At 45.8% G+C, this 25,316-nt stretch overlaps 1 protein-coding gene across 1 annotated transcript; it reads left to right on the top strand.

The window, feature by feature from the left end:
• Positions 1–270: 270 nt before the first annotated feature.
• Positions 271–25,316, top strand: MONOS_2103 (putative Calcineurin-like phosphoesterase; the record flags this gene model as incomplete). Its single annotated transcript, XM_067872001.1, has 2 exons — positions 271–10,363; positions 10,415–25,316. 2 exons carry the CDS (start codon positions 271–273, stop codon positions 25,129–25,131), a joined length of 24,810 nt encoding a protein of 8,269 aa, XP_067724552.1. The 3' UTR covers positions 25,132–25,316.

Here is a 25,316-nt window from a genome sequence, read left to right as displayed (position 1 = left end):
TTTATTTTTTAAATAGACTTTATTTTCGTTCTTAAAAATCCTTAGAAAAATAAGTGAAAAGTATTTTATTGAGTTTTAATATCATGTATTTCTTCAATGTCATTGTCAATGCAATTCGTACTCTTTTTCTCAATTTGCATTAGATCTTCAGATGAAATAATCTAAAAAAAGAAAACAACACATATCATTATGGGCATGACTTTCGCTTCACTTAAAAAAACCAAAAAACCCGCGCCTTGAAAAGAACATTGAGTTGAAAATTTCAAAGGCATGACTGCTTATCCAATGACTCCACAACAAGCGAACCATCAATTTCAACAAGGTCCTGATTTATCTACCATTCCAGGGTTCTATGTTGTGTTTGTCTTCGATGAGCCTGACATTTTATTCAGTGAAGCGCCCTTTCCTGTCAAACAACGTATAATAGAGCAATCATCTGTTATACCTTTATATGATCCCGACCTCCAACAAAGTCTATCAGATGCTTCCTTGCTTAATTCTCAAACAAACTTAACGGATCAACCACCTCCAAAAATAATACCACCACGAGGATTTTTTACTGTTAAACCTGGGGAAACTGCTTATGAATTTAAAGAACGGATCTTAAGGCTTTGTTGTGAAAGTCCAAAATTTCGAAGATTTTGGAGAAGGCATACTGATTGTCCAATTCCACTTGACGCAAATTCTATTCCAGATATGACCGAAATAGAGAGAATTATATCTTCTTCAGCAAATAAAAACAGGCAGCAGGTTAGACCAACATCCCAACATTTATTATCTTCTTCTCCAACTCCTTCGTATTCATCGTCACGTGAAAATGTTGCATCTCCGACTTTATCATCATTAAAGCGCAGGGATACTGAAATGATCCTGCAAGATAATAGAGTTCAAAGCGATTCTCTTCCTCCTCAATCCCCAGATATTCATCGTCTGGGGTCTTCCTATGGAAGTTCGCTCAAACAAAGTTTTTCTGCAACGTCTCGCTCACTCAGTATTTCTCAATATTCGCCTTCGCAGCAATCGTCCCCGACCTCGTTTCTATCAAGAAGGTACAATTCAAATCTTCCCTTTGGAACATCCCCTCCAATCTCTCCCGTCCCAGCAATACTCGGAACACAGCCCATTTCACTGACCGCAATCGCTGCATCTCCAACGATGAGTGCACAGACACGGCGAGTGCAGAAGGATTCCTCAGCACACAACACTCCATCGCGCACCGCAGGCCGCTCCCGCACGCACTCCATTGCCAACTCTCAGTGTGATCACAGCCATCGCCAGGCAAGCCGCCAATCGACTTCTGATTCACCACCGAGGCTGCGCCCGACGATTTTGATCCCTCGCCCACCTGAGCCCCCTCTGTTCGATCTCTGGTCGCCTTCGCAACAGAAGAGCACGAATGCTTCTTCAGCTGGATCTTTATCATCATCATCTTCTATTTCTCCTTCTTCTTCGGATCTCTCTCTATCTGATATTCCCAGTCAAACAACCCAAAAGGCGCCTCGTATTATGCGAGAAGCGAACGAGAACCGCTCCACACTGCAGCTCGTTCCCGACGATTTTTCGCTGCTTCTCTTCAAATTCGCACCTCCGCAGCCATCAACAGTGATCAATGAGAATCAGCTGTCCTTCTTTGAGTCTGAGAACTTGGGGGAGACAGAAAAAAACCAGGTGGTGAAGCTGCTGAACGGGACGCTGTTTGAGCGATACGACGAAGGGATTAGAAGAACGCTGATGGGAATCAAAGGCACAGAGCTTGCTGCCAATGTGCCTGTTGGAGGAAGCGAAAAGGGGGCAGGAGTGGCTGGGCTGGCAGGGCTGGCAGGGCAGGGTGGATTTGGAGTGGGAAATGCTTCTAATTGGAGTGGCCCTGCTACAAATTCCGGGTCTTTTTCTACTTCTACTTCTTCCTCTTCTTCCTTCTCATCATCATCATCATCTTCTTCTTCTTTTTCCACCGAGTCAGAATTCTCCTCTTCCTCCACAGACCCTTCATCTACTCAATCAGCCCAATCTACCCAATCATCCCATCCTGCCCTTCCATCCTCTCCTCGCCAGCTTCCCCGCCCGCACCTCATCGACCACCCGACCATCGAGACACACGGATACACCGTCGAAGAGCTCCTGCAGCAGCACAGCCCCTTTGACCCAGCTGTGAAGAGACAGAAAATCGACCCTTCCGCGCTTGCTATGTACTACCCGGGCCATTTCCCACTCACGCGCGCTGTGGAATACGTGCTGCCCCGCTCGTTTTCGCAGTTTGTACTGGGAGACATCAAACATCCAGATATTGCTCCACAATTGCCTTCTTCTTCAGTTGCTTCAGCAAACAGTCCACAGGGAGATGCAGCTAATGGCACATCAACTGCACACTCAATCCCATCATCACCAACATCACTAGCTGCCGTTTCTTCATCATCATCTTCTTCTTCTTCTTCAGTCATCTCCCGTCTCTACCCAACCCGTATCACCCTCCCCCCTTTCCCCATTCACACCATCCCAACTGCCCACGGTTGGCCAATCTCCATCAACGACTTAGGGGACTTCTGCCAGCTGGAGAACATGCAGTTCCCGCCAATGCCTCCAAACGATGGCTCCACGTTGGCACTTTGCGAAGACTCGACGGTGCTTCTGTCGTTTTTCCTGGCGAATTCGACGCAGGAGGTGAAGAACAGGGTGCTGGATGCAGAGAACGAGAGGATGAGAAGGCAGAAGATGGAGCAGGAGAAGAAGGAGAAGGAGAAGATGGAGAGAGAAAGAATGTGGGGAAAAAGAAGAAGAAACGGACAAGACGAAATGAGTGATTTCTATTTTGACTTGCAGAATGAAAGAACCACTTCTGATGTTGCAATGCTGCCTTCTTCTTCTTCTTCTGCTTCTGCCTCTGCAGCTGCAGCTGCAGCTACTGCTTCAATCGATCATCCTTCCGCACTGCTCTTCCCTTCATCCATCACAGCTGCTGCTGCTTCTGCTTCTGTTTCTGCTTCTGGTTCAGGCTCAGGCTCAGGTTCATCCGCACCTGGCTTTCCAGGCTCCTTTCTGTATTCACTTGAGCAGAACGAGAACGGAAATGATGAAACTTCCTATGACAACTTGCACCACCCGCCTTCCTCTGCCAAAAAACAGTTTGCTGCCAATGAAAGAGCACGCTCTTCGTCTCCATCAGGTGTCTCAAAGAAGTCATCCATTGCTTCCACATCTTCTTCTTCTTCTTCTGGCAGTTCCCGTTCAGCTTCTGTCGGATCCCGCCCTTTCTCTTCCAAATTTGACGGCGCATCTGCTGGTGTGAGGCAGATCAACCCACTCCGCAAGCATCTGCACCCGACGATGGGAGTATCGCCTTACTCGGCGTATGGACAAGGAGGTAGCGATGGCGCGCATTCAGGAAATGGCTCAGTGGGGAGCTTGCTGTATGGCGATGGGTTTCCGTATGGCACTGCGGGTGTTGGTGGAGGAGAATATGTTGGAGGAGTGTATGGGAGTTATTCGAGTCTGTTTGGGAATTCTGTGCTGTCTTCGCCACTTGGTGGAGTTTCTGGTGCTTATCCTTATTACTCGTCATCAGCTGGCTATCCTGGAAGAAGTGTGATGGGAAGTCCTGCTTCAACCCCTCGTATGCTGAATGCAGTTGGACAGCTGTCTTCATCATCATCTTCTTCCTCTTCCTCTTCATTCTTCAGACAAGAACCACAGCGTGTTGTAGATCCACATGCGAATTGGCACCAGACGCCGCATTTTGTGGCTGCGTTCTGTGTTCCAGGGAAAGTACACATTTATCAGGGGATTAACAGCCACAGCGAGGAAACGGAATTAGAGGCGAAATATGGGACAAAGGAAGGGAAAACGGAAAGGAATGGGAAAATGAAGAAGAATTTAGGAGCAGAGGTGAATGACAAAACTATGAATTTGAGTGAAAAAGAAGGGAATGAAGGGAATAAGATGGACGAAGCAGGTGAAACAGCTGAAGCCAACCAGCCAGACAGCCAGCAGACACAACGCGAAAACGACGATGAACTGTCGCTTTGTATGACACAGACTGAGCCAACACAATTGGCAGGCACACAAACACCTTCTTCTTCTTCCTCTTCAACTTCTTCTTCTTCCTTGTCTTCCTCATCTTCAACTTCAATCACACAATTATCCACAACCTCATCCACTGACTCATTATCTATCCCCGCTTCCCTCTCCCGCACTCCCTCTGAGCAGATTCTGCCCACCCCTCTCCTTCACCCAACCTCCACCCTCGTCGCCATCATTACGCAAGGGCGAAGAATCATCGGCCAGTGCATATTCCCATCAGACATGCCATTTGTCACTGTATTACGCAACATGGCTGTTTTCACCAGGCCTTCCTCAAAGACTCCTCCGGGTCCTGCAGAGCTGGATGATATCAATGGAAGAATTGCTGGCTATGATGAAGAAGGGAAGCTGGTGTGCGTCATTCCGAATCACACGGAGATGCCCTGTGAGAAGGCGTATCAGCCGGGAAATGACCAGATGACGGACGAGCAGAAGATTGTGGCGAAGGAAGGGAAGGAGAGGAGAGAGAGAAATAGAATGAGGAAGCATGCGATTGTGCTGAGGGAGAAAGAGAAAGAGAAGGAGAGGTTGAAGGCGAAAGAGAAGGAGAAGGAGAAAGAAAAGGAAAAAGAAAATTCTGCTTTGAAGGATTCGTCAAGTTCAGATAAAAGAAAAGCAGAAAATCAAAAGGGAAGTTCAAATGGAGGGAAAATGAAGGAAACTTCTCAAAAATCACAAACAATAAAACAGAAAATTGACAATCAAAATTCATTAAAAAGACAAGAAATGCTGAAAAATCAAGGTTCTCAACAAAAAATAGGTAAAAAACAAAGAGAAAGCAAAGAAGAGGACGATGAGGAGGAGGAGGAAGAAGAAGAAATGAGTGAAGATGAGAAGGCAGAAGAAGGAAAGGTTGAAGCAGGAAAAGGAGTGAAAGATGCTTTGAACAAAAAGAAAGAGGGCAAAGCAAAAGTTGATGATGAAGATGAGGAGGAAGAGGAAGAGGAAGAGGAAGAAGAGGAGGAGGAGGAGGATGATGATGATGAAGAGGAAGAGGAGGAAGAAGAAGATGAGGAAGAAGACGAAGAAAAAAAAAGTGAAAAGAAACTACAAAAGACAGTTCGAATCAGAAGCAAAAAACCCAAGACCTACAAAACCGACAAAACAGAACGCGAATATTCACAAAAGAGCAAAGTGAAACAAGAAGCCAATGCTGATGAGCTAAGTAAATCATCTTCCCCATCAGAATTATTATCTGATAATGATAATGATGTCAATGATGGCAATGATAATGACGATGGCATAGAGGACAGAGATCCCAGCACCATCCTTCTGGAAGAGATATGGGCACCGCCTGTGTTGCCAGATGCACTTCCCTCTGCTGTTGCTGCTGCTGCTAATCCTAATCCTAATTCTAATTCTAATTCAATGACAACTTCACAGAACAAACAGCAGGCATATAAAGAACTATCACAAACACAATCACAATCACAACAATTGCAGCAGCAAAACAGCAAAACAGGCAAAAATCGAATTCAACCCGCCAATTCTGAGCAGTCCAGCAGCAACAACCCAGTTGCATCATCGTCTGGTTTAACTCCCATAGAACAACTGAGATTCGCTCGTCTGCTTCTTCAGGCAGTGAACAATCGAATCATTCCGCAGTTTTCGATCCACACCTCAGCAGCACATAGAGGGGAGTTTGGGAGGGCGATCAAGAGAATGGTGAAGAAAGTGGCGAGAGAAGAGAGGCTGGCGAGGATTGTGCTGGCGGTCAGGAGAAGAGAAGAGGAAAGAGGAAGGCTGAGGGTGAAGAACGTGGCAGCAACAGAAGAAGAAGAAGAGGAAGAGGAAGAATATTATGACGATGAAGCAAACAGACGGAGGATGAAGAGGAAAGGCATGCAAAGTGCGAACAATGCAGCTTCTGATGCAAGCAGAAGAAGCACAAACTCATCGAGAACGTCTAACAACAGCCAGAGGGGGAAAACTAGCACAAACGGAGGAGAAAATGAAATAGGAGAGCAAAAGGATACCAAGAATGCAATTATGCCGCTTAACTCCAAACAAAATTCTTCTTCTTCTTCTTCTTCTTCTTCTCCCTCACCTTATATGCGCTCTCGACGCATGACTATTGCATCAACACCTTCTGGCCTGTCCATTTCTTCATCCATCGCCTCTTTTTCACAGAAGACACCAGGTTCTCCCCTTTCTCGCGACATCCGGACAGAATATTTTCAGAGGAGCAAAACGAAAGCGCTGCCTTCATCACCCACACCTTCTCGTTCACGCACGATGACTCCTGTGCTGCAGCGACCAATAGGCAGTGGAACAACAAATGGAACAGCAAATGGAATGGGGAATGGAACAGGAATAGGAACAGGTTCTAACTCTCCAACTGGATCATCATCTTCTGACCAGCAGAGCACCACCAACCACACACACTCCCAGCTTCAACTCCCCCCAACCGGCAAGCAAGTCACCCAGCCCACTCAATCTAAATCTCGCACATCTTCTCTTCTGAAGTCGCCTTCGTATCTTCGTAATCAGTCTGCTCATTCAATGTCCCTATCTCCCTCTCTTTCAAAGAGAAGCAACGCTTTTTCGCCTGCTTTCAAATCCCCACAACACACATCACTTCCTCAGACAAATGACACCACACTTCCTTCTTTCACTTCAACTTCTTCTTCCTCTTCCTCTTCCTCATCATCATCTTCTCCTTCGTTCTCTTTTAACGTGCCATCTTCCATTTCAACCTCTGGCTCCACCTCACCCGCCCTTCTCATTCGCTCTCGCAGCGTCAGCGCCTCCGGAGGCAAGCTTCCACTGCGCCGCGGCTATTTCTCCGAGAACGAGAGTATTTCTCCGTCCACCCAGCGCTTCCTGAGCGAGCGGGGCAGGCAGCGGGAAGGCGTGCTGGGTGTAGCAACTTATGTGGGGAGTCAGCAAAACCAGGCATTTCTGGCTAATTCTGGCTCTTCTTCTTCAGCAGTGGCTGCCGCTGCGTCTGCTATTTCTGCTGCGTCTGCATTGAGCACAACACCTCAAAGACACTTTGATGGATCTTCATTGGGAAGTGAGTCAAACAGATTTTTGAGTCAATCTGAAGCTGAATTTGCTCGGCAGCGCAATGCTTCCACACCACATTTGTCTCCCTCTCAGTCTTCTTCTTTCCTTTCATCTCCTCAAAGCCCCGCTTCTTCAGTCCAATCTGCTTTATCACCTTGCCCTTCATCTTCTCCTTCCTCTCCTTCTCCTTCTTCATCATCCCGCCATCCTTCCCCAACTGCTCTCGTCTCTGACATGATCGACAGCATCATCCGAAGGCAGCGGCGGCAGTGGAAGCGGACGGCTGTTCTGAAAGAGAAGAAGCGCAGCCGGAGAATTAAACAGCGCATCATACGCAAGAAAATTGCGTCGCTTCCGCAGACCGCGCTCTACTTGTGCTGGCGACGGTACATCGGAGAAACTTCACTGGGACTTGCTGGCTCAGCAACAGGAGGAGGGGTGCTAAAACCAATTGTGATCCCGTCGAAATGGGCAGGCCGTAATTCGATGTCTTCTTCTGCTTCTTCCTTCAGATCCTCCACACCTTCTGTCAATGGAAGAGCCAAAAACGGAATGCTATCTTCGCCACAGCGCCGAGGTTATCAGTGTCATTATTCACATTCTAATGCCAATTCTCATTCAAATACACAATCACACACACACTCACATACACATTCACATACGCATTCTCATTCATATGCTCATCGTGCCTCTCCTTCTTCCCCTGCCCCTCTCAATTCATTTGACTCTAAATCCCCTTCCCCTGTTCTGACGTCTTCTCCTTCTCCTGCTCCTTCTCCTTCTCCTTCCCCATCGCCTTCTTCTTCCTCTCCTTCTCCTGCTCCTTCCTTTGCATCTCGAGTGAATTCTGTATCAACATCACATTCAATTCATCAGGTTCCTGGTGCAAATGGAGGCATTTTCCTTTCATCAGGCATTGATTCAACAGGAATGACAGAAGAAGAAATCGAAGAAATGGAGCGAGAAATGAGACTTGCACAAGAACAAGAACAAGAGCATGAACAAGAGAATGAACAAGAACAAGACGAAGAAGCAATCAGGCTTCAGTATGAACAGCGTCTGTTTGAAAGCAAAAAACGGAAGTGGGAAAGGAGAAACAAAAGAGAATTTATCAGAAGACAAAGGGGAACGTCACATTCGCCTGTGTTTGAGCCAAGGCCGCTTTTGTTGGACTGCAACTTATTTGATGAGAAGATTGAAGATGAGCTGTCGACGTCATCAGGAATTGAAGACGATGAGGAAGAGGCAATGGAAGAGATGTGTAATTTGGCTTCTTCTAATTGTGCTTGTCATTCTGCTTCTGCTTCCGCTGCTGCATCTGCTTGTGGCAGAAGAGAAAGAGAAAGAGGAGGAGAAGAGGTGGATGAGCAGAACAACAATGGATATGGAGAAGACTACAATGACGATGTTGCATCACGATCTGTAGCACCAACGCCAGCCTCAGCACACATTCTGTGGAAAGATCTGATCCCATCTGGCTCTTCTTCGTTTTCGCCTTCTTTTTCTTCCTCTTCTTCCTCTTCTCCTTCTGCTTCATCTTCTTCTTCCTCTTCTTCGCCTTCATCATCGTCTTTAACACACACAAATACGCTCTCAAGACATTCTTCAGAGTTATCTCCACAACCTTCACCAACACTAACCAAACTGCACCGATCAATGACAGTTTCAACAGGGAAATATTCCACTCCTCTTCTCCCTTCAAAAACAGAAGTTTATTCTGTTTCATCTTCTGCTGACTCGATCTACAGTGCTTCGCTTTCAGCTGCCTCTTCTTCTTCTTCTGCTGCTGCTGCTGCTGGTGGTGGTGGTGGTTCTTTTGTTTCTTCCACACAAACATTGCCACAAGAACCAGAAAGTCCCACAAAACAGGCAATTAAGCAAAGTAATCAAACTGTATTCACTCCACAACACCGCTTACGCTCTCAAACGCATCCTCTTCCACATAGTCAAACAGCACAAATGGCACAAAATACACAAAATGCACAAAGTTCACAAAGTTCACAAGGAATACAGACAATACAGACAGTTCAAGTGACACAGCAGATTCCAACATCTGCTCAGGTGATGGTGAAGTCACAGGAAATGCAGCTGAAACAGGAAATCGGCTCTGTTTCTTCTTCTGCTTCTGTTTCTGACTCATCGAAACAGCGACAAATTGCGAATTCGGACTCTTCTTTGTTGCCTTCGAATGAGTTTGATTCACCAATTGGTAGAGCAGATGTGAATGCAGTGAAAGAAGGAAGCTCGTTTTCCACTCAATCTGTTGGATTACATCCTTCATCTTCTTCCTCCTCCTCCTCTTCTTCTTCTTCTTCCAAAACCTCGCCTTCTTCTGTCAGTATGCTTACTCCTCCTTCCACCCCATCTCTCCAAAGCCCCTCTGCCCAATCTTATCACAGTCTTTCTCAGCTGCCTCTTCTTGATAGACAACAGCAGGCAAATGGCTCTTCAATGAAAACACACAAAAAACTAAATGAAAGTCAAACATTACAAGGAACAAGAAAAACTAGAAGAGGAATAACAGAAGCAGGAATAGCAGGAACAGCAACAGCGACAGGAAATAGAAATCAAATGAAAATGACAGCAACAATGAGAAGAAGAAAACAGAGAAGGAGAAGGAGAAGAAGTGATGTTCTGAAGGAATGGGACGAAGAGCAGGATGCGTTTGAAGACGAATGCCGTGATGAAGATGCAGCTGAGTATGTTTGGCTGCGTGTGAAGGATTCGCTCTCCAAAAGTGGCTTCTTTCTGGACGAATTTTCGTCGTCGAGCGAGGAAAACGCAGAGGACGATGAAGAATGCGATGAAGGGGTGCTGTTTGAAGAGATGGAGATTGGGAATTCGATATATGTGGACAATGGGAATATGCTGAAAGAGGTTGATGGATGTGGAAATGTCATTGAAAGTGGCGTGATTGGGATAAAATCAGCAGAGCAAGGCAGAACAGAAGATATGCAGAGCCGAGTTATAGCGACTCCAAGTGTTGATAGCCATGTTATTGACAATCCATTGCTTTCCATTCAGAATGCTGATGACAATATTCATATTCCACAGCCTTTCACCAATGGCATGGTAAATAATCGTCCAATGAAGAGCACATCTGGAAGGTGTGCGGGGGATGATCTGTTTGTTGTGGTGAGTGCAGACGAAGATGAAGATGAAGGAGAAGAAGAAATGAACGAGGAAGAAAACGAAAAAGATTCACAGAACAAAGCAAATAATTACTTGAATGGAACTGCAGCTGATGTGAAGATGACAGTAAATGAACAAGGGGGAAGTAAACAAAACAATCAAAACATGAATTTATCCTCAAATTCAATGAATGAAGACAAAGACGATTCCAACATGAATGCTCCAATTGTACTGAATAACCAGATGGATGTGGAAGAGAACACGATCATTCGAGAAAGCACACAAATGACCGAAACTGAGCCGCTTTCACAGACGCCAAAGGCAACTTCCCCGACTCCTCAGATTATTTCTGCTGCTTCTGCTTCAGCATCTTCTGCTTCTGCTCAACCATTGGGAAATGTGTCAAATGCAAGTTCATCTTCATCATCATCATCATCTTCTTCTTCTTCTTCTTCTTCTTCTTCTTCCTCTTCAAATGTACTTCCAGAAGTCCTGTCATCCACACTCACACTCACTCCTCAAAGCACACGCAGCATTCTTCCTGCCAAAGGGAAGAAGCGAGAAAAGAAGGAGAAAAAAAAGCCTTTGTTTCTGACAGACCGATCAGCTGTTAAGAGCAATAAAGCGCTTCCAGGAGACAGATGGTATACGGCTGCTGAGGAAGAGGAAGAGAGCGAAGGGTCGTGGTGCAATCGTGTGCTGGATGAGGAAGATGTTAGCTGGATGCACGATGTGGAGAAGAAGAAAGAGATGGAGGCGAAGAGGGAAAGAAGAGAATGTATGGGAAGAAGGAAAGAGAAAGATAAGATGAAAAAGGAGAAGCTGCAGCAGGCTTTGGAAGAAGCACAGCAGAAGCACAAGATTCTGCAAGAAGATAAGCTGCAAAGCCTGAAAAACAGCGAAATCTGCGAAAACAAACCAGAAATTACGCCTTCTGACACAGTTTGTGTGCCTTCTTCGCAGCAATTGAGTGAATTTGAGGTGAATTCGCTTACTCAAAAGACACCTTCGTTGATGTCTGCCTCTTCTTCACTGACGCCCACAACTTCACTCAAATATGGCTTGTCTGCTGCTACTTCTGCTGTTTCTGCTGTTACCCCTCTCACACCTGCAGACACTGCCTCTTCTCTTATGTCTGTTCCCTCGATGACGCAAAAGGCTTCTTCCTCTTCCTCTTCCTCTTCCTCTTCCTCTTCCTCTTCCTCTCATCCCTCCTCCTCCTCCAAGCGCTCCACTTTCATCCAGCGTCGTGCACAGCGTCTGTTTCTGTCTCAGCAGCGCAACCGCATCGGCCTGGCCATTGAACACGCAGAGGAAGTGATGGACTCCTTTGCAGCGTTGGAGTTTGCCTCGCAGCTGAGAGAAAGAGCGTCCATGCGCCTGCCACTCAGAATTGCCTCCTCGCACCAGATGCCCGCGGTTGACTTGACAAGAAGCAGCTGGGTGTTTGAGGCAGTCAGGAACGGAGGAGGAGGAAGAAAAAATTGGATGGCGTGGGATCAAGTGCAGATGGGGATGAGGCAGGGTTATTCTTCATTGTCTTCTCCTTCTCCTTCTCCTTCTTTTCCGTCTCCTTCTTCTCTTTCTTCTTCTTCTTCGTTCAATTCGAATTCTTGTCCTTCGTCGTTTATGCTCACTCCAGTTGTCCATCATGCCACGCCTGCATTCAATGAGTCTTCCCCTCAGCTTCCTCAATTCTCTTCCCTCTTCACTTCAAGACATCCTTCACCCACACCACCTACTTTATCATCTTCTTCTTCTTCTTCTTTCTCTTCATTTTCACAACACGCTTCTTCTGCTTTCACTTCATCGTCTTCATCGTTTTCTTCCACTTCATCTTCTTCCACTTCAACATATTCATCATCTTCTTCTCCTGCCATATCTTCTTCTTCTTCTTCTTCTTCTTCTTCTCAATCATTTCCTTCTCCTGTCAGCAAGCGAGGACAAGTTGCGCCTCGTCCTCCGCCTCCTCTTCCAAATTATCAGCTTGTTCCACACAACACTCAAAACACATCTGATCCACAACTTCAGCTTTCTATGCAATCATCATCACCTTTCTCTTCTCATATTCCTTCTTCTTCTTCTTCTTCTTCAGCTTTTCCTTCCTCTCCTAATCTCCCTTCTTCTTCAATGTCTCAATCTGATCCATTGGCTGTCCAGTCACCATCAGAGCAATATTACTTGAGCGATTCTTTGCCAACTCCAATTGGACAGAGCTTTTTGTTTCCTGATCCCTTTTCAATGCCCACCTGTTTGCATCATTCATTCAACCAGTTCTCTATGCAGTCTTCTACAATGCTATCTTCTTCATCCTCTTTTTCTTCTTCCTCATCTTATTCTTCTTCTCCTTCTCCTTCTCCTTCTTCTTCCTCTTCCCCTCTCTTCCCCATCAGCCCCTCTGATGGCGAGCTCCCACCCCGTATGTTCCAGCCATTTGTCACTTCCCATGCGCCTCTTGTTCCTTGCAACCACACCTGCCGCATTGTCGGCTTCTTTGAGTCGTGGCGGATGAGCTACCAAGTCATCTACCATCCTTTCCACCATCGCTATTTGCCAGTCACACACCGCCCGCCGCAGGACATTCTGCAGAACGCACTCACAAGAGACGTCGGAGAAACTGTGGCGGAGAAAGGAGAAAAGGGGAGAAGAGCGAGAGAGAGAAAGACGAAGAGTAAGAACAGATATGCGAAGGGAGGAGGAGGGGGCAATGGAGGAGGCGGAGGAGGAGGAAATGGAGTGGATGGCGATGGGACAGGAGAAGATGCTGCCGGCAAGAAATTGCACACGTTTTATTCAACCACACTGACTGAGCGGATGAAAAGGCGGCTGGCACTGTTTGAGACGAAGAAGAGGGCGCTTCGGCTGAAAGGGAAGAAAGACAAGCTGGCGAAGATAAGCAGGGCGTGTGCGAAGGAAACAAGAAGGTTCAAGTTTGCAGAAGCAAAGCACAAAGCAAGAATCAGAGAAAGAGAGCAGGATGAGAAGATATTTATGAGTGCGAATCAGATTGCTTCGCCTTCACAGATGACACCAAAACCTTCTTCTTCTTCTTCATCTTCTGCTGCTGGTTCATCATCCACTTCCTCTTCTTCTTCTTCATCTTGTCGGTTGAATTCAAGAAAATACGGAGCACAATCACCTCGCATGTCAGCATCATCACTCACTTTTTCCACCCTCACATCAGCTGGCCCTGCTCCTTTATCTTCTTCCTCTTCTTCCTCCTCCTCCTCCTCTCCTTCTTCTTCAAATACAAACCTCAACGCTTTCCCATTCTCCCCAGTGAATTCCTCCATCTCCAGCCATTCCTTCTCTGCTTTTGCTTCTTCTCCCACCGCCGCTCTGCAGAAAAGCCCCTTCCACCCTCCTCCTCCTTCCAACACTTCTGCCCTTTCCGCTCCTTCTGAGACAGCCACTGTGACTGCTGCGATGCTCTCTTCAGCTGTACTGACTCCTTCAATCTCACGGGCTGGTCCAAATGCATTGGTTAATCAGCATCGAATGAGCCAAACCACACAGATGAGGAATGGAGGTGCTGTTCTGTACTCACCAGCGACTGGACATGTAACGCAACCTCCTTCTTCTTCTTCAAGTATCTTTGCATTAGGCTCATCATCAAATCTTCCTGTTACTTCCTCCTCCTCCTCATCATCATCTCTTGATGCCATCACCCACACCTCCATCTGCTGCCCGCTCTGCTGCTGCACCCACCACCACTCCCACCCTCTCCGAGAAGGCTCCTCTTCCCAATTCACCATCGCCCCCTCCCGCGCACTCAAACGCATCAGCCGCACAACCTTCCGCTGTTCTTCTCATTCAGCTGCTGTTCTTTTCCCCTCAACTCTGTTTGATCCACGCCAAGCTGCTTTCCGGTTCGGATGGCACCGCTCGCCAACTGAAATGCACATTCTGCGGCAGCCTTACCCGCCGCCTCGTTTGGGCTTTCCGGTGAGTGAGGAAGGGATCACGCTGTCGTTTGTGGAGAATGTGCGGAGGGTCATCTTCTGCCGGTATGACCCTATCACGATGCAGCTTGCACTCCATTTCTCGTCGGATATGATTGTGTCTATTCTGTCGCTTGCCAAACAGCACTATTCGAAGCACGGGACGTCGATGCTGGTGAAGCTGGATGTTCATTTTGGGCCTGGGTATAGAAAGGGGAAAGGGGTGACGTATATCAATGCAGAGACGATGAAGAAGAGGAGGAAGAGGAGGAGGTTGAGGGAGGAGAAAAGAATTGAGAAAGAGAAGGCAAAACAGAGCAAAGGAAGAATGGAGGATGATAATAGAGAGAATGAAGCAGGCAAATTGATTGACATTTTGGAAGAAGGAGAAGAAGACGAGGACGAAGAAGACTATGTTGAAGAATGGGATGAAGAAGATCTCTTTGAAAGCGATGAATCTAACAGTTCCAATGGCAATCAATCAAAGCCATCTTCTTTCAAATTCAAAGACACCTCTGCTATTCCTCCGCTCTCTTCTTCAGCAAAATCTGCTATCAGCAGCCACAACTCAGAAATTGCGTACAGCGCCTCAACCGCGCCTGACCCAGGTACAACAACAGAAGAAGAGAACATCAATGGCCTGCTTGTTGTGGGTGACATTCATGGCTCTTTGAACTCCCTGCGTTCCGCACTGAGTGTGATGGATGCTGTCATAAAGGCGCCTGCAGGACGGTCTGCTGTGGTGTTTCTGGGCGACTACGTGGACAGAGGGAAAAACTCACTCGAGGTTATCTTGCTGTTGCTGCTGTATCGCCTGGCGCTTCCAAACAAAGTGTTTCTATTGAGAGGAAATCACGAGTCCTTCCGCTCGTTCGACTGGGGATTCAACGACGAGCTGCACTCGAAGATCAAAGTGGATGAGAAGGAGTGCTTTGGCTACAGGAAGGAAGACGGGATGGGGAAACTGGGGCAGGACAGCAGGTCGAAGCCGAAGCTGCCACATCCGCTTTATCTGCAGTTTCTGGACTTGTTCAACAACATGCCCATGGCAATGATCATCACACTGAAGTACCATCCTCCTTTACCAGTGGTTCCGCAGCCAGATAAGCTGAAGTCCTTGTTTGAAAAAGTTGAAGAAGAAGAAAGAAAGATGAGAAAGAAGAAAGAGAAGAAGAACAATATGTTATCAAATGATGGCAATAAATTGGATTTTGGTGCTATTCTGAGTAAAGATGATGTTGATGCGAGGACGCTTGCTGAGAAAGTGTACAAAGAACAGATGGCAATCTACAACCAGTGGGTGGAGAAATACAACGAGCAGCAGAAGTTTCTCAAAGAATACAAAGAAAATATGCAAAAAAAGCAGCAGATGAGCAAACAACAAAGAGAATCTTTGCAGACAACTCCGTTTTCTGCCCATTTTGAAGCGCAAAATGGACAGTTTTCGTTGCATTCCTCTGCAAACAACTTGTACAGCACGAATTCGCAGCAACAGCAGCAGCTTTCAACAATCTCATCTCCATCATCTGACTCATTTCTGCAGTCAATCAAGTATTCCTCATCAATCAAAACAGCTGGCTCATCTTCAGAGCAGCACACACCGATGACACAGAGCCTGTCTCCCTCACTGACGCACACGCCTCTTCATCAGGCGCGTCAAGATATATCAGGAAGAGACACAGCACAGCTCCAGCGTTCCAAAGCACAGTCGCTGCTTTCTCCAACTACGTATGTGTCGCTGGTTCACAATCAGTCTCTTTCTCCCACACAATCAGCTTCTGCGCCACTTTCAGTAAAGGAGCCATTTAACCAGGAAATTCAGGGGGCATCGAAAAGCTCGGGGATTCTCAATCGCATTCATCCTCAGGACTCAGAAATGAAGCTGAAGCAACAGCAGCTGCAGAGTCTTTCGAAGCATCTGAGTGGAAGCCAGCTGTCACTAGCAGCTGGGAACAATCCATCATCTGCTGCTGTTACTCCTCTTCTGTCTGACAGACAGTCACTTCTGCCATCCGATATTACGCCCTCTCGTTCGGACACACTGTCTTCGATCTCACTCACACAAGGTGTTGATTCAGTCGATGCAACGCCTGTTGTAGCGTCATCTGAGGTCACATCAGCAAAGATTGGCTCTTCTTTTTCACCTTCGATCTTTCCTGGTATTGTAGCATCGCCAGCGTCGGTGAATGGGAAAACGATGAATGCCAGCTTTATCAATTGCTCAATCCCATCATTCTTGTCTGTTTGTACATTATGTGGCATTGCCACTGCTGTTGATTCTGCTGATTCTGCCAGGACATTCAATGGAAAATCTCCAGCTGACTTTGGGAACAGTATTTATCCTCTGAAGAATATGAACATGCAATCTCGCTCTTCATTGTCAAACTCTTACAATGAAGCATACAACCCGTTGGCACCTCCGCTTGACCCAACCAGAACGATACAAGTTCCATACGCCTCACTCTCGGTACAATCTCCTTCGTTGCTTAGCAAATCTCAACAGCCTGCTTCACAATCACTGCTTAGCATTTCCCGGCCCAGTTTGCATGCTTCTCTCTCTCAGCCTTCTCTTCCATTAGCCACATTCGCACATGATCTCCTTGAATCTCTACCAACACCAGACTCAGGCTCATCTTCCTTTTCCTCTCCTGCTTCAAACTCGTCTCTGCTGCTTCAGTCATCTCCAGTGTTCCAAGCATCTCCTGCTGCTCCTTTGCGCTTGTACCAAAATCAGTCCATGCAAAAGCCCAACTTCTACAATCAATACCTCCACAATTTCTCGTTCCAATCACACAACAGCTTGGCAATGACACCTCCAACTTCTCCTATGAAAGGAGGGCATAATTCGGTTCCTTTGACATTGAATGCATCTTCAGGTGGTTCAATTCTGTATCCATCAACTGTTGCATCATCAGCATCAGCATTAGCATTATCATCAACCAATAACATTTCCACAGATGTGACATCGCATTCACCTTCTCTTAACAGAAATCCGGATGTTCCGCAAAAGCTAACTGATTACCAGGAATCTCCTTCTGTTCAAAAGCAATTTCAAACCTCAACTTCAAAATTGCCTTCTTGTCCATACCATTCTTTGCCTTTGCTTACCAATTCTTGCGAAATCGCTTCATTTAAGAGCAGCAAGCAGTTCTCAGGAAATGATTCATTTCTCATCTGCACAAGTTGCATCCAACATCTTTTTTCATCTGTTTCGCAGCTGAAGATGAGGAGAAAGCGCAAAACGCACTGTTCACGTCGTTTTCGTGTTGTGGGTTCACATTCAGCACCTCATTCTCCATTTGCATGCTCAATGTCCAATTCAACTGCAGAAAGTGCTTTGTTGAAGGATGTTACTATCAACGATAATGGCTGTAATTCTTCCAGTGAAGAAGGTGATGATGACAATGATGACAATGATGATGATGTGTTTGGTTCATTCACCAATGATGATGAAATGGATATTGACGCATACAACAGTCTCAAGCGCAGATGGTCTAATTCTCTCATTTGCTCTAAATCATCTGCTGGCAAAGCATTCCACGTATCGGAAGGAAACAAGTCATTGAACAATCTCAATCGCACTGACAATTCATCGTTGAAAGGTGATGAAGATACTACTCAGAAGATATTCAGATCAAAAGTGCATAGAAGAGGCAGATGGAGCGTGGAATACAAAACTGTGTCATATAATTCTCCTGAACTGTGCTCTGTTCGAAAGATGGATGCGGAGTTTGGCAGCAAAAATGCAAAAGTTGAAGAAATTAACACAAAAACAGTGTTTGCAAAGGAAGAACAACTCAGCTCAAAAGCAAATCGGCAAAATTCAGACAAAGAATCACAATCACACAATCAAAAGGAAAAGAAAAAAAAGTTCAGCAATCGGTTGATGAGAAAGTCAGCCAAAACAGAAAGGCGTGATTCAGCGTCAGATGGCTCCATCACTTCTTCCTCTGTTCTGTCAAACTCGACTGCAACATCTGAATGTGGCTCTTCTCATTCAACATCCTTCTCCATCTCCTCCACTTCTCTCACACTCCCTTCGTCCACCATGCCTCCCACACCTTGTTCTCTGTTCGAGCTTTCTGTTGATTCTACTGCATCTCCTCCTGAAATGTCATCTTCAGTTTCGCTGGAGACAGAAAGAGTAGCAGAATCAGAATTAGAAGTGCACAAAGAGCAAACATCAGAAATGGAAAGACAGAAAATGAGGGATTCTTTGAGAGATGCAGATACTTTCTTTGAGAGAAAGAAGATGATGAAATTGGGACCTGTTGATGAAAAAGCAAGAAGTCTGGAAGCTGAACAGAATGAAGACAATAGTTATAACAACACAAAAGGGAAGCAAGAAGACAAAGACGATGAAGACGATGAGGAAGAAGTTGATGAAGATGAAGAAGAGGAGGAAGAAGATTTTGATGAAAGTGAAGAAAGTGAGCAGACAAGCAATGCACATCATCACTCTTCACGCAAAGCCTATCTCAGCACAGCTCGAAGTCCCGGAGACAATTCGTATGGCATGTCATTTTCCGATCCGCAAATCGATCTGTCAAATTTCAACGAAGAAAGAATGTACTCATTCTCAACACCAGAGCACCAGCACCCGCACAGAAAGCATTCACACGAGGAGAAACAGAGAATTCTGCAACATCAGAAGATGAGGGAAAGACTGAGAGACGAACAGCACTTCCGCCATTCTCTACAGCGGAGATACCAATTTGCACATTCCAGACATCAGTCGGCTTCTCCACTAGGCGTTCGGACACATCTCAAGTCGCGTTCGCCTTCCACTTCTTGTTCTTCTTCTTCTTCTTCAGCTTTAGCAGCAGCAGCAGAGGCAGTTTCCTCGCATTCTCGTTCACCGTCTGACAATCTTCTGCAGAAAAAGTCATCTCGTTCGCTATCCAATCCGTGCATTCCTGGCTTGCTTCATCAGCCTCCTTTGCTGTCTCAACCAAAACGCGAAGTTTTAAACAAAAAATCAGTTTCCTTCAGCAAAAATTGGCTTCACACAAAATCTCCTTCTCTTTTTTCCTCTTGCTCTCCAAAGTCTTTTCTGTCTCGAATGGAGTCCTGGACTTTCCACCCGTCTGCCACACACATGCCATTCCATCCTCTCCTCACTGGCCATTGCATTCTCTCTGCATTACGCAAATCTCCTTCTCTTTTGATGCACAGCGCATTTGTCAATGATCGCAAGTTCTTATCGTTCAACCAGCTGCGCCAATCTTCTGCTCCTTCTGCTTCACTCAAGGCGAAATACAGCGCTGCCTCATCTGTCGCAACACCCACACCCAGTCCCTCTGCCTCTCCTCCACTGTGCCATTCAATACATCCAAATCCTGCTACTTCTTCATATTCCAAACATCGGCGTTCTGTTTCGTGCCCTCCATTGTCAAGGCGCATAACTTCTGCTTGCTGCATTTGTGGGAAGCGGTCTATTGCTTTGTTTGATGGCATTGCAACAGAAACACCTCAAGTCAATGCAGCGACGCTGAGACAGACTCAAATCAATTCGTTCAAAGACAGCAACATCTGTTGTCAAGATGTTTCTATCTCAACTTTGGCTTCTTCTTCTTCTTCTGATGCTGTTTCTGCTTCTGCTTCGGTTAATTCGTCGTCTTTCAAACAAACTTTCCTTTTCCCGAATCCCTCTGCTATCGACGCATCTTCTTCGTCTCAAGCCTCATCGTCTGCTTCTGCATCTTCAGCCACGCAATCCGCATTATCACCATTCTCAGCAGCCCAACTGCCCTCAGCAACATCCTTGCCACAACTGATGAATCAAAATGCAACTTTATCATCTCCATCGACTTCTTCTATTTCTTCTTCTTTGCCTCAAAGCTCATCTTCTTCGTCAACAGAATCGACTTCACCAACTTCAAATATGCTTCAACCAAACAATGACACATTCCCTGAGCATCCATTTCCCTTTGCGCTTATCCCACCTCCACCACCTCCTCCTCGTCCACCCCCGAATCCACCTGCCTCTCTTCTGCCAACAGCACCCTTGCCCCCAATCATCGAAGAGCGGCGCATTCTCATCTGCCACGGGGGATTCTCAGCAATGATCCCTTGTTTGAATGTGGAGGAAGAAATGCCACAGATGCCCCGCTTCGACTACTTCCGCGAGTGCGAAGACCCACTCACCCGACTCTACAACTTCGGCCACGACAGGCAGCGCTACCAGGACATTCAGCACACCACTTTGTGGGCTGACCCAGGGGATGTGGATCTGCCAAACGGCAACCGCACACCATATTCACTCGACACGTGCCGTAGATTCATGGCATCTAACAACATTGACATGCTCATCAGGGCACATCAGTTCTTCCCGAGAGGGTTTGCTGCTGCACACGAAAATAGAGTGGTCACAGTCTTTTCCTGCTACGACTACTGCGGCCCGAACCAGGCGAGTGTGCTGCTGCTGAAGCTGACGCCGCCAACACACGCTGCGGTGGCTGGGATGAGCGAGGCGAAGCTGTTGGCTGAGCGGCTCATTCGTGGAGAGAGGGTGAAGAGAGAAATCAAAGTGGCAGAGACGAAGCTGAACAGGGCGGAGAAAGCAGGCCAGATATATGCGACGCTCAGAAAGCTGCTGAAGGACAGAGAGGCAGCAGCAGCGGAGAGGGCGAGGAGAAGAGAGAAGAGAAGAGAAGAGCTGATTGAGAGGAAAAGAGAGCGAGATCAGAGGAACGCTATGAGATCAAAAGTGTTTTCAACCCCACAAGTATCAACTCATTCAGCTCTGAGGAAAGATGCAGAGAATATGCAGAATGCGAATATTGAGCAGTCTCCAACACAAAAACAGCAGATTCAACTTGACCAGCTTCAGACACAGCAGCTGCTTCGATCATCTTCAACCACTTCTTCCCCTTCAAATGGCACGGTGGGTGTTGCATTCAGCCCATCAATCCCTGCTTCATCAACCACGCAGCCATTTTCTCGGTCTTCTCTTCCTGTTCCATTGACAATTAACTCAGTTCCGACACGGTTTGGCAACGATGCACAAAGCACAGCACTCTCTTCAACTGCTTCTGCTCCACAAAGCGAGGACGGTGTTGGCAGTGCAGGCAATGTTCAGCTGCCAATGTGCAATCTCAAGGAAGAAGGAATCAACAACACCAATCAAAATAATACAGTTAACAACTTAGCCAACAAACAAGCATTTGATTTGGATGAAAAGGACAGCAGCAAAGAACGAAGCCTCAATTCAGCAATCTCTCCACCCGCATCTCCACCATCTCCTCCGCCAGATCTGGTCACTTCTTCATCCAAGCAGCAAGCGTCAAGCGTCCTCTCATTCTCTCACTACTCTCCTCTGAGCACACTCACATTCAGCGAATCGATCCCGCAGCCTGCTCAGTCTTTGGCTTCGTTGGCATCTTTGCCTCAGTTTCAATTGCAACAGCAGATTCCTGGATCAAGGCAGTCCTCCTCAACAATCGCATGCTCGCCGTCTTCTTTGTATCAAAGCGACTCGCAATCCACTTTCCCAACTGTTTCTTTTGAATCTCATCCTCTTACGCAGCAGCATCAGCCAGGCATTTGCTCCTCTTCTTCGCCTTTGTTCCTCACTCCCCCCGATACTCCCAATTCAATGCTCAAACCTTCTTTGTCACCTGCTTCTTTAACCACGTCTCCATCCACTCATCGACCACTTTCTCCTCTCAGCTCTTCTCTAACCTCCTCTCCTGTTTCTCCTTCTTCACCTTCTTCCACTCCAACTCCTATCCCTTCGCCTCAATCTCCTCCTTTCCCTGAGATCGCTTTTCCTTATCTTTCTTCTTTCTCTTTCACTTTCTCACCTGCCATGCGCAGCACCTTCCCACAAGCACAAACTCCGTTTTTGATGACTCCAAATGCACTCCACCATCCATCTCTACGTCAAACTCCAACTTCTTCTTCTTCTTTGGCTTCTCTTCCATTCAATCTATCTCCATCAAGCAAACACCTCGGTGCATTTTCTTGTGTACCAGTTCTCCTTGCACATCCATCTGCCTCTCTTTCAACCGGGCCAGCTTCATCATCCACAGCTATTTCTTCTCCTTCTCCTTCTTCTTCTTCAATTATTCCTTTTATTCCCTCGGCAACTGCTTCTGTCATATCTCAGCTGTGCTTTGCGCCTTCTTTGCTGGCATCCATCGCTTCTGGACAAAACATCACTCAAAGGGACATACAAGAAGCGCTTGCTACATTGAACACTGTTTCTGTGCATTCACAACTTTCTCGTCATCTTTCAGCGACATATTCGATGAAATATTCTCTTTCTTCTTTCTTTTTCGCTGCGCTTTCTTTGCCTTCTGTTGTTCCGGCATCTTCAGCATCGATGATGAATGCAGTGGGCCTCCAGCAAATTAACTATCCAATCATTCTCCCCCGCTTAGACAAACTTGTTTGTGTGACAGGCACTCAAAACGATTCGAATGAAGGCGATTCAAAACGCAAAGGACAGAACAGCCGTGGGCAGATGCAGCAAAAACGACTTTCTTTGAAGGGTGCTCAAATCGCAGGAAGAAAGGCAGAACAGCAAAAATCGCTGTCAAGTGCGAATTTCTCACCGCTAAAGCGGATGGACGATACAAAAGTGAAGTCCAAGGCAAGCTTGATTTCTGTTTCATCTCCAAAAATGTCAAAGCAATCGTCGGCTTATCCGTCTCATTCGGTGTCTCCTTCTCCCATGAGCCAGACGATGTCTGCTTCTTCTCTGGGCACTTCTTCTTCCTCTTGCTGTTTCTCTCCAACTTCAATGTCAATCACACAATCAACTTTAATGTCTCCATCGATGCACATACAAAAAGCAGATACTTCTGCTTCGTCCACACCTCAATTGCAAGGAAAGTCACTGCAATCAACCGGAAGCCAGATTTCACTTTCACCTTTTCTTACGCATTATACAACACTCGCACTGCGTCGAGCGCTTCTGTCTTTTCTTTCTCTTCCGAAAACCACAGAAAATTATGTTCATTTGGCGCCTGTGCTGTCTGTGGACATCATCCAATATGGACCTCTGCGCAACATGGAGACGCTGATGGTGGGAAACATAGAGAACATGATGTATGAGGCAGAGCAAGTGATTGAGCTGAGAGGCGAGCAGGAGACACAAAAGAGGCAGGAAATAAAGAAAAGGCTGCTTAAGGAAAAGCCATGGAGGAGGTTTGAGTTTGGGATTGATGAGATGATTGATGATCCGGATGTGGAAGGACAGATGGAGGAAGAAGAAAAGCAGATAAAAGAGGAAGAAGAAGCGCTGGAAAAGATGAGACTCAAAGATTCCCAACTTATTTTGGAGGTTATGATGAGAATGAAAGCTTGTTCGATTGATGAAGCTATGCAGAAAATTGAGAAGTTAAGGAAAAAGCAGAAAGAAAAAGGTAAAGAAAGAAATATTGTAGAACTGAGCAAAGAGCCATTGCGCAAGTTGGAAACAGATAAAAAGCGAAAAATCAAAGTGAGTGTAGCTTCGACTTCTGACCTGTTTCTTGATCCCATGTCTCAAATGTGTCAACCATCTTGTTCTCGGAGTGCTCCAGATTCAAATTCGGGTTTGCTTCAAACATCTTCGTTATCTCCAACGACTGATGGAGCATCTCAAACCAGTTCTGTACCTCGAGTATTGAATTATCAAAAGCCAGGAGTAAACGCAAATCTATTACTATCAACAGTTGAAACACCTCCTCAATCAGTTATTTCACTGAAGCAGCCTGAAACATTTATAATGAATGGACAGTTTGACCAAGCGACAAGCAAAGGTGCAGATCAACATCAAGAAATGGGCGAAGCATCTGAAGGAGCGAATATGGAGCGAGAAAGAGAAATTGATGAGAATGAGAGAAAATTGCGCCAAAAAGAGCTTGTGGAAATTGAAAAACTGATGAAAGATGCAATTCGTGAGCTGACAAGGTATTACGGTTCAGACTGGCTTAAAGAATTATCAGAGAGACTAAATGAAATCCGTCTTGATATTTTGCAGGAAATGAAGATGAAAAGCGAAAAAGAAGCAGAGAATGAGTTGAGGATTAAATTGAAGGAGATATGCAAACAATTAGAACAGATCGCAATGATAGACAACATGGAGGATGAGCAAATTGGAGATGGTGCAATCACTTCTATGAATGAGACAATTTCTGGAAGTGCTTTCAATAACTCCAAAATTGCTCAAAGTGAAAGTGCAATTAATTTACGTGATATGAGCAATTTATCCGAATCGCAAAAATTACTAATGCAATCAGGATCAAGATCTTCGGCTTGGGATCCAAATGCAATCGATATGGAAGCAAAGCAACCAACACAAAGTTCCTCCAATTTTATGCAATTGTCTGAGAGTTCAAGTGATAAGTCACTGTTCCTTCAGCACAGCCACCAACAGCATCAAACAACGCGACACTCACTTAGACGGCGTTCAAAAACGGTGCGTGTATCGGATGCTGAAATGGATGCAGATGGAGATGAAGATGACACTTCAAGGGAAAGGGAAGATGAGAATTGGAAAGCTACAAGTGAAACTGAAGAACAGTATGAAGATCGGAGCGATTCTGAAAACCTGAGTCAGAAGCAGTTGTTGAGTGATAACCAGACGAGTGATGATACTGATGACTTGGGCGATGCTACAATTTTAACGCAAAGAAGAAGCGAAGAAACGTCATTCAAAGATATGCAAATGGACGTTGAAAGAGAAAGTAATGAACTACATCCTTCAGAAGATGAATTACATAAAACTGGAACAATTGATAAAGAAATTGCTTCTCAAGCAGCTGATTCGTTTGAAAGGCAGAATATTTTTGGAAATGGATCATCGTACTTGTTTGATGAAAGGCAAACAATTATTGAAAATGGAACTGAGGAGCACGATGAAGGAACGCCTGGAGAAGAGCTGGCTTTTGAGGATCAAACAGGAGGAATTGATGCTGAAATCATTTTTGAGGATGATAGTGAACAGGAAAGGGAAAAAGAAAATGAGACCCTCTTGTTGTAGAATGATTATCTTTGTTTTTGATAATTTTTTTTAAGTTTAAAACGTTTGGAAGATATTCAAATGTGTATATTCCAGAAATTCTGAAAAGTATTTGATTGATGCAAGTATTTTTGTTGGGAAAAAAAATAGTTTTTATGTTTTTGTTTTAGAAAAAATTCAAAAATGCTTGAATAATAAAGCAAGAA

This window comes from Monocercomonoides exilis (assembly GCF_001643675.1).
Source record: "Monocercomonoides exilis strain PA203 chromosome Unknown scaffold32-1190040, whole genome shotgun sequence".
NCBI classification, from domain to species: domain Eukaryota; phylum Preaxostyla; order Oxymonadida; family Polymastigidae; genus Monocercomonoides; species Monocercomonoides exilis.
Note: the sequence above shows the minus strand (reverse complement) of the source record. Positions and strands in the feature narration are given on the sequence as shown.